The sequence below is a fragment of the Palaemon carinicauda genome, chromosome 36 (assembly GCF_036898095.1).
Source record: "Palaemon carinicauda isolate YSFRI2023 chromosome 36, ASM3689809v2, whole genome shotgun sequence".
NCBI lineage: Eukaryota > Metazoa > Arthropoda > Malacostraca > Decapoda > Palaemonidae > Palaemon > Palaemon carinicauda.
The window spans coordinates 55,085,578-55,096,090 of NC_090760.1; the positions used below are offsets into that span (position 1 = coordinate 55,085,578).

The 10,513-nt window shown below is 39.3% G+C and overlaps 1 protein-coding gene across 1 annotated transcript; it reads right to left on the reverse strand.

The window, feature by feature from the left end:
- Nucleotides 1-5,926: 5,926 nt before the first annotated feature.
- Nucleotides 5,927-6,772, reverse strand: LOC137628639 (uncharacterized). Its single transcript, XM_068359792.1, has 2 exons — nt 6,472-6,772; nt 5,927-6,345 (listed from the first exon to the last, which is right to left on the reverse strand). The coding sequence occupies exons 1-2, from the start codon at nt 6,770-6,772 to the stop codon at nt 5,927-5,929; spliced, it is 720 nt and encodes a 239-aa protein (XP_068215893.1).
- Nucleotides 6,773-10,513: the final 3,741 nt, after the last annotated feature.

A 10,513-nucleotide genomic window follows, 5' to 3' on the forward strand; every position in this document is an offset into this window, starting at 1 on the left:
TTAGCAAAAACGTGGTATGTGTCACATGTATATATAGTTCCACAGGATTATGCCAAACGAATACAGAGGAGTTTATTTAGATACTTATGGAATGGAAGCTGTGAACCAATTGCAAGAAACACCGTATTTTTACCAAGGGCAGAAGGAGGGCTAGGAATGATGAATATTGTACATAAATCGAAAGCTATTATGTTCAGAACTTTTAACAAGATTTCTATGAGTAAGTGTTATGGTTTTGAAATTATGTATTATTATTGTAAAATAAAAGCTAGTGTTTTAAAGGAAGCTGATAAAACTTATAGAGATTGTACTATTTTTATCACATCATATTATAGCGAGATGATAGATGTTTAAAGGAAAGTATATAGTTTAAAGAATTATCCTAAGGTGCCTGTTAAAGAAATATACTGCTTACTTATGAACTGTAAAGACTATAAACCAAAGATAGAGTTATTGTACCCGCTTTTTAATTGAAAACAGATTTGGAAGTATGTAAATAATATGTATATTGATAAGAACAGCAGAGATACAGTTTACAAATACGTTCATGAAATACTTAATACCAAAGATAGGCTTCATATGATGAAAATCTTGAATGAAGATAAATGTCTCTTTTGTGGATGTATTGAAAATAATATGCACATATTTTATGTTTGTCCCTCGTCAAAAAACATTCTGATTTGGTTAAAGTCAATACTAAATAGCTGTTGTAAAATTGAAACAGATAGTTTACTAAGGATTATTGAGTTTGATTTTAAGACACCATCGAAGAAAGACGAAAACACAGCAATGGTGTTACTATCAGATTTTGTAGCAGGAGTGTGGTTGGGTCGATCTTTGGGTCTTTTGGCAGACGACCCAAACCTGATAACTTATGTAGTGAATAAAATGTCAAAAACCAAGTTTATATGGAGTAAAGTTTAAGTGAATAAATTAGACAAGCTCTTTACCAAAGATTATGTACTTAATGCTATTGTAAAATAAAGAATAAAAAGAAATATAAGTTACTCTATAGAATATAAAGCCTACATACTTTGTTATTTGTAAAGGATGTAATTTATTATTATTTTATATTGTATATATGAAGCCATTGTATTGATCCTGTTGTAAAATTTAATAATAAAAAGATAAAAAATAAAATAATAATACCAAGATTTTCCACCTGGTACACCCTATCTATTGCATTACCCAATAGTGAGTACTCTCTTGGTGAGTTACCATAGCCTATCTGCATGACTACATTTCCACAGTTGAAAGGCATTTGCAGTTTTCTGGACTATTCTCCTAACTTAATTTTATCCTCTCTTAAGGCTTCTACGTCTTCTGAATTCGAAATATTTATATCTATCTTAGTATCGTCGGCAAATTTCACTATTATACTAGTTAATCCTTAATCTATGCCGTTAATGTAAATCGGGAATAGTACTGGCCCAGGTGTGGACCCTTGAGGTACTCCGATTGTAACAGCTGCCCGTGATGAGGCTTCTCCATTGTTTAGAAGTCTCTGTACCCTGCTTGACAGCCAGTCTTCGATCAATTCAGCTGGCTTGTCAATGGTGTTTAGTACTCTAATGTTAAGCATTTTTTTTCTTTTTTTTTAAGAAGGAAATTGTCAAAAATCTTTTGAAAGTCCAGGTGAATTATATCTATTGCCCGTATTCTGTCATAAATGCTAAACATGTGGAGAAATTCAACCAGATTTGTCAGACAGGATCTCTTTTCTCTAAAACCACGTTGACTGTCAATCAGATGATTGTTTTTCTTTATATATTATACCATAGAGTCTGGCATAAGGGATTAAAAAATCTTGCAAGGCACTGAAGTTAGACACACAAGTCTGTCATTACCAGGTTCTTCATTTGGTCCCTTCTTGTAGATTGGATGAGCATTCCCATCCTCAAAAAGAGAGAGAGAGAGAGAGAGAGAGAGAGAGAGAGAGAGAGAGAGAGAGAGAGAGAGAGAGAGAGAGAGAGAGAGAGAGAGAGAGAGAGAGAGAGAGAGAGAATTAGGTGAGGAAATGCTTTCATTTTCCAATTCTTTGAAGTTTAAAAAATCAAATTAATCTTCTCTTACAAAGTTAGATGATTTATCATTCTTCAGCAATGACTTTGAACGAGATCATGGGATATAATATAAAGCTCTTGATGTCTATGGTGAATAGATTTCTCAATTCAGTCATCTCCTACGATTTTGTCTTCCTACAGTAAGACTTATACGCTACTTTCCTTCGAAACCATCTTTTTTTCTCTATTAAGAGAATTTTCTAAGGTACCGTACTTGTTTGTGTTACCTCAGTATCATTTTTTTCTTTTTTACCATAGGGCTATTGAGTTTTGTTATTTAAGAAATTACACATCGTTGTTCTTTCTTATTTATTTATTTATTTATTTATTTATTTATTTCATTTTTTTCTTTTTTGCTCCTTTTTTTTTGTTTTTCAGCTCCCGCAAACTCTTTTATTTTACCACGATTCCATTGCATAACATCAAAATTCCTGACTTATGTTTACTTTGTCTGATTGTTCATGTTTTTTCAAAGATTTTTCTCTCTCAACTTGAATATTTCTTTCAATACTAATATCTTTCAGGTAAATCTATATCTAATTAGAAGTGAAGAGAGAAAGGCCAGCTTTTCATCAAGGGTCTACTTGGCGTACTTCTCTTTGAAGTCAGCACCAATGATGACCACTTGCTATTCCGTTTATATTATCCTACCAAACATATTCGTATTTGATCTCCGTATGATATTTTCTGATCTATATAAACACTCTTTTATATTCAAAGTTAATTGTTTTTTTTTTGGATTATATTCGAGTTATCTTATTTGGTTTGCTAAATTAGTTGATACTGCGTAAATGAGTATAATTTAGGAGATAATTGCAAGTTAATCTACCGGACGTGATTGTTTTTTAGTGAGAATATCAATGTAATGTTTATCTGAGGATTTTCTAATTCATGTATTTCATGTTTTACTTTTTTAAACCCGATTTGCAACTTTATTCAAACGTGAATATGGTCCTTAGGGGATGTTTCATAATACGTTTAATTTTTTGCTTTCTTTTCATTGACCTCTATATAGTGAAAAACTTAGTATTTCATAATTCAATAAAGAAAAATTCACAAAATACGCATATCATAATATGGCAGCATTCCTGTCCTTTAAACCGATAATGTGTGAAGGTGGAAAGGGAGTTGGGACAATGTCCTCACGTGAAGAAAACAGACATTCTCTTCTATCATAATTGGGATGTGTTTTCCTTTATACTGAACGAAAAACTACTCTGGCGATTTCTTTTAAAAGTTACAAAAACTTTTTATTCATAAATATCAATTTATGTACCTTTTTTATGGTGAACTTCTTATAATATTTGATCAAATTTAATGTTAACTATTAGAGATGTTTTTTATGTTTAATATTAGAGTACACAATTTATCATTTGATTCCTACTCCATAGAGTCCTCTACTATAGACAGAGACAGTGAGGAATGTTGACAGGGTAATCAGATATCATAACTACTACTACCTATTTGACATGCTCTTTAGCAACCATGTGTACCAACCGTGTGTCACACGATCGTACATAGTTCATTTTGTGCTTGTATCTTCGCTCTCCCCTCGCACTAAAAAGAACCTGAAAAATCATGTCTGCTTTTTTCCTCTGTAACAGTGTCAATATTTGAACATGAAAATTCTTGTTGCTTTGAGATTTTGTATAGAAAGGAGAGTGTTCTTTAATAAACTAACTCCGTTGCTTTTACACTGCCTTTGAGTTCACAACCTTCTCTCGGCACTGTCACACATGTGTGTATGCATGTTCCATATAATAACAATGTATGAACTATTCATATATGTCATTATCATAAAGATTTTGAAGGTGTGATTATGAATTGCTTTTATGAGTAAAATAAAAATTCAATGTAATGTACAAGGCAATTTCTCTTCTTTGCCTTATACTTTTTAGTCTCTGCATCTCTAATCATAGAGTAATTGAATCTAATTTGAAGAATATTATTTTAAATCCTCTTGCTAGTGCTCAGTAATGATTGCTATAGATATATGATACTCTGCGTATGTGGAACGAATGAAAAGTAAATTATTTTACCTTGAGTTGTAATGAAGTTATTTCTAGGTGGCGTGTAGAGACCTTTCTGAACATGCGAAATAAGTGCCCGTGGACCAGTATGGTCATTTAGCTTTGAGTAATCGTAGAGTTAACATCGGTTACCCAAGTGCTAACCTAAATCCAAAATAAAACTTAAGTAATAAAATGTATTTGTTTACGTTGGTGTTTTGTATAAAAGTAACGGAATTATATATAGGGAAAGGTCTTTTCTAGATAACTGATCCTATATGCTTCCTACTGTTATCCCTACATTGAGTTCATCTTAACTATGACACCTGGTGATAGGTCCATATCACAAGAATAGAGTTGATAGTACTTATAAAAAATATGGTTATTGTAGAAAATATGATGAACAAAACTGTCGAACAAGTATATCATGAAATATTCCTGAATATTTGCTTGAACTTCCATTGGTGCTTTTTATAGCGTTCATGAGTTCCTTTCCTAGTATCCTTACTTATAACATAAAATAAAAACCCTACCTTTACTCTTCTCATTCAGTTTTCAAGTGGTTATCTTTTAGTTCCTGTTTCATCCTCCAGGTTTCTTTATGTTTGTCCCATCAATATCTAAGTAGTAGCTTACTCAGATATCTCCTTAATCTCATCATTGGTCTTTAATGCTTGTTTGCTGATTGTAGGACGAGGGGGGTCTTCTTTGTTGGTTATTTAGTACTCGTCGACATTTTAAGTTTCTTTGTTTGTCGAGGTCACTGGAAAAATTACATACAATGAAAAATTCATATGGTGGCAATTCTTCAATTAATGAAAAAAAAAAAAAACATATTTAAAGAAAACCCTATTCTCTACACATTTCACACAACATTATTGGAAACCTCTATTGCTATCATTTCATTAATTGTGATTCCTTTGTATTCTATTTCTTGCATGTTACACATTTTTTTTTAATATTTCCAATAAAGACCTCTGGTATAATAACTTAATTACAAATTCGTAATACTGGGTGGGTGAATCCCTTGGTTCTGCTATATCAACTCTTTAAGAAATAAGCACTAAGCATTAATAGACATCATTAAGTCATGAGAGAATTTCACTAAATAGTTATTCGATCTGTGGCATATTTTATCTAGCTTAATCCCTTACGAGCTCTATTTTCCCTCCTTAAATTGTAAAGACCTCTTGATAACATCTCTTACTTACAATTTTGTTTGTGTCCACCGCTAAGACCGTCCAGCTCTCTCCCCTAAATGGGCCACGGGTATTTCCCTGCCGAGGGTACGCGACCGTTAGGACAAACCTACCCCTCACTTTATTTCATGTGTCTATATTTCATTATATTAACAACCCTACTAGCTATTGTTATTTAAACAGCAACCCTGACAACCCTTTTTCTGTCTCTAACTCTCAGAACACTGTGATGCTTACCTTATATTATAATTCCATCTTAAAGTCGTCGATGTTAATTCTCTCAAACACGTCTGCTCTCGATGGTTACACTGTGCGAAAGAAGAACCTGTCGCTTTCCCAAGCGCTTGAACAGGGGTATGGCGGGAGATGGACCGATGGTTCTTTTGTTTTCTTCGTTACTAACATATAAAAGGTGTCCCCATAATTATTGTTTCTGACGAAAACTTCCTCATTTTAATTTTCTTATTATTTTATAACGTGTATGCCTCTATTAGTGACCGAAATTTAATTACAAATTTGGGATTTACCTCGAACAGTCATTCAAAGTTGCGCAGGGAAAAGTGAAATTTCCCTGAGTGAAATTTCCCTGCATGAAACTTCCCTGCGTTCACACCAGCCCCTTTGAAACCTCTTGAGCACTAGGGGGTTCAACGCCTTATCGCTCTGTAACGCCCATTAGATCCGTCTCCTCCTCTAAAATTAAAACAAGCTTCGACAGCGGTCTGTCGTATTCCTTGCCCTCTCTCCTGACAGTCACCGTCCTCACCAAACCATCTTTCCCTACTTTGGTCTGCACTACTCTAGCCAATGGCCAATGGCAGTGTGCTTCATTCTCTTTGACCATAAGGACTACGTCTCCCACCCTGACGTTTCGTCGCTCTTTGAGCCATTTCTGGCGCTTCTGCAGCCCCAGTAAATACTCACGTTTCCAACGGGCCCAGAACTGCTCGGCCATATGCTGCACCTGCTTCCATCTTTGCTTAGAGTGACCACCTATTGCAACGTCGCAGCCTACAGGCGAATCTCCCATGTTTAAAAGCTTGTTCGGTGTGAGTGGAACCGGGTCTCTACTGTCTGAGGTGACGACAGTAAGGGGTCTGCTGTTAACCGTTGCCTCCACTTCACAAAAGAGTGTACACAGCCCTTCATAATCCAATTGCTGTGTCCCCAAGACTATCTCTAAGACCCTCCTCACGGTACCTATCAACCGCTCCCATGCTCCTCCAAAATGTGAGGCACCGGGAGGATTGAGAATAAATTCCACCCCACACCCGAGCAACTCATTGCGCACCTTGTTTCCTGCCAAGAACTCATAACTGGAGTCGAGGACTTTCCGCGATCCCACAATATTAGTGCCGCAGTCGCATCTATCTGTCTTGACCTGACCAGCCAAAAACCTCATGAAGGCACTAATGAATGAATCTGATGTGAGATTTGAGGCCACCTCCAAGTGTATGGCCCTCATGTTCAAACAAGTGAATATAACTCCCCAATGCTTCATCTATGCTCTTCCTCGTTTTACGAAGAATGGCCCAAAAAGGTCCACTCCGGTGCGATAAAATGGGGGTTTCCTCGACTCCACACGATCGGGTGGTAGATCGGCCATTAGCTGCTCGATGGCTTTTCCGTGTGCCCTGCGACACCTGACACATCTACTCAGCATGCGTCGCACTGCTGTATGGCCCTTAATTACCCAAAATTTCTCCCTCACCAGGCTCAAAACATGCATTACACCCATATGGTTAGAATGCTCATAATAATACTGGATCACCATGTCTGTCAAGTGTCCCTTATACGGCAAAATAATTGGATGCCTTTCGCTTGGAGAGATATTTGCCAAAGATAACCTACCTCCAACGCACAGAAGCCCATTTCTCAGGATTGGTTTGAACCTTCTTAGGGAGCTCGAGGCCCTAATAGTTCCTCCCTTCTTGAGGCTCTCTATCTCTAACTCGTAATCAACACGCTGTGTTACCTGCACTACCACCGTTTCCGCCAAGCTAATAATTTCGGTGGACAGATGCACATCTAGCTCGCTGAGCAGCTGCCTGTGTTTATAAATAATGTACCTAGCAAATAGCAACAACCAACCCAAAGCTCTAAGGAGCTTGATCTAACTAGAATAGTGGTGGATGATTTTATACATACCTGTTTGCCTGATGTCCATCCCAATCCTGAAACTAATTATTTTGTAGCCTCTAGTTCCTGTTGTTCTTATCTCACGCTTAACTTCTAATCCTTCCACACCATCTGACATTTGAGCTGGCTCAGTTGGCCAGAAACACTCCTCCTTCAACAGAAACTCCGGACCTTTTTTCCACCTTTCAGACTGTTTGGAACGTGTTGCATCGTCTGCTGGGTTTTCCCCAGAGTTAACGTACCTCCACTCTTTCTGATCACTGCCCTCCCTTATCATAGAGACACGGTTTGCCACAAATGTCTGGTATCTGGCCTGATCATTCATAATATATCGCAAGACGGTTGTTGAGTCGGTCCAATAATAGACCCCATCTACCCTGAAATCTATCATGGTCAGAATAGTGCTTCCTAGTCTTACGGCCAGTACAGCTGCACGAAGTTCTAGGCGGGGCACCGAAACATGATTCAGTGGTGCTACCCTTGCCTTTCCCATGATGAATCTGCAAGATACGTTTCCCCACGGATCCGAGACCCGGAAGTATGCCACTACTCCCAAAGCCATGACGCTTGCATCTGAGAACAAATGCAACTGTACTAGAGTGGCTGATTCCCATGGAATAACCTTCAGGCTTCTGGGCACACTGGTTCCGCTGGTCTGGCTCAGCCTCTTTGCCCACGCCTTCATACGGTCCGTAGTGTCAGGGTCCAACTCCATGTCCCAGGCTATCTTTAATCGGCAGAGGTCCTGCATGATGACCCTACCCTCGATTAAAACTGGCGCCAATATTCTGAGTGGATCGTAAATCAAGGCTATGGCTGACAACAGGTCCCGCTTAGTCCTTGGAACTGATATTAGCTCTGCTCGGACACCCAATTCATCAGTGGCCAGGTCCCACTGTACTCCCAAAGCCTTTGTCTTATATGACTCTGATCCCTCTATAAGCTCTGAGGTGCTCCTACTGTACCACTCCCTCGGGATCGATGACATAACCTCCACATAAGGGCTGCTGAACTTTGTCAATGTAAATCCCCCTTTCTTGCAGAGCTCTTTAACCTCTAAGAAATTGACTAACAGTGCATCTTTGCAATCCTCGGCTCTCAAGCAGTCATCTACATAAAAATTGTTGGCAACTGTGAACCGTGCTTCCTCTGAAAATTCATTCCCAAAGTCGCTTGCCGTCTGTTTCAGCACGAAGTTTGCAATGCTCGGAGAAGAGCAGGCCCCGAACAGGTGGACTGCCATTCTCCACTCTTTGGGTTCCTCGTCAAGACTATTTTCCCACCAAAAGAACCTGAGGTAATCCCGCTCATGCTCTGGTACCCGTACCTGATTGAACATAGTATTTATATCTCCTGTATAGGCAAATAGACCTCCCCTAAACTTTACCAATACGCCCAACAGAGAGTTCATCATATCAGGTCCCTGCAATAGTAGGTCATTCAAGGATTTACCCTCCACCTTGCTTGCACAGTCAAATACAACAGGGACCTTGTCTGGCTTGTCTGGATGTTGCACACCAAAATGAGGAATGTAACACACATTTCCCGGGCTGGCTGCAGTCACTCTCTCAGCATAGCCTTTCTGTTGCATTTCTCTCATGAAGGAACTATACTGCTTAGCGTAGTTACCATCCTTTACTAGCTTCTTACGAAGGCTGTGCATACAGCGCAATGCGATGTCCCTTGTTTCTGGCAATGGCCCATGATTGCCACGCAGAGGCTATGGCACCTCGTAACTTCCTCCTTTCTTTCTAACCCCTTTCTCTATTATCTCTAGCCATTTCCTTTCCTCTGCAGACATTTCCCTTCTGTTAGATGCAACATCGTCATACTCGGGATTATAACTCTCAACCAGCATGCGGTCTAGCTCAAGGCGCTTGCTTGTCACTTGGATCTTATTGACATGCTCTTGTCTCCTTTTGTCCTTTGCTCCACATACCACCTAGCCCAATAATGTTCGTATGGCATGGGGTTCATGGAGGCATGTTGAATTAATAACTTCCCTTGGCTCAAGCAGGTGAGGCACATTGTTCCCAATTAATAAACTTACCTCAGCTTCTACCTCTGGGATGTAAATCTCTCGCAAGTGTGGCCATCGTTCCAGATCTCCGGACCTGACCACATCACACTCATCAATTGGTATGCGAGGGGCACTCAACACCGGGGGGAGTGTAATGCAAGTCTTGCCCTCATAGTCCAATACTGACAATCCCAAGACTAGGCTGCATGCAACTTTCCCTACTCCGTTGATGGTTTCAACATTCACCTTAACGTCCTGCCTCTCAGTGCTGCCTAGGGTCTGCATTAAAGCTTCCGAGACAAAGCATGTGGAACTCCCATTGTCCAAGAAAGCCTTTGTGAAAACCTCCCTTCCTTCCCTTGACCTAATCCTTATCGGCACAACTGACATCCCTGTACCAATGCTACCTCCTCTAACTGCCCTGAACATAGCAATTTTGTCATGTGTTCCTTCCTCCTGAGCCACTAAGGCTCTATTTGAGTGCTCAGATCCTATCACTTCTACTTCTTGGACCACTTCTGCTCCTTGGACCACTTCTACTCCTTGGACCACTTCTACTTCCTGGTGTCGATGCAACAGAGTTGGGTGATTCCCCTTGCATATGTTACAACTTTTCCTGTTTCTGCAATACTGAGACCTATGACCACTTCTCAGACAGCCAAAACTGAGCCCCAACTCCCTTATGGCTCCCAGTTTTTCCTCAGGTCCCATTTGAGATATTTGGTGGCATTCATCCACTATATGGGGTCCTGTACAGTACCAACATGAAAGCGGGGCAGTTCTGTTACATGAAACTTTCCTAGCCTTAGTTGAACACTCAGCCTTGATTGGTGCTTTTCCTTCTTCTACCCGAGGGGTGTCTTCCCTTCTGCCCTCTGAAATAGATTCAAGACCCTAGCCTCTCCTTCAATGAAACTTACCAAATCATCAAACGACACAGTCCTCTTTTTCTTTCTCATTAATCTTATCAGCAACTCTCCACCATCGAGTCTGCACCCCTAAGGAGAACTTGCTAATGTTCAACCTCATTGTTTTTGGATTTTGTAATTTGGCAATGCCATAAGGAACGCACGAAATTGCATT

What these genes read in the sequence shown, in the direction of transcription:
- LOC137628639 (XM_068359792.1), bottom strand. Translation starts at nt 6,772, where the DNA reads ATGAAGCATTGGGGAGTTATATTCACTTGTTTGAACATGAGGGCCATA. An exon ending in AGCATGGGAGCGGTTGATAG is followed by an intron (nt 6,346 to 6,471) that starts GTACCGTGAGGA and finishes TCGTCACCTCAG; the next exon opens with ACAGTAGAGACCCGGTTCCA.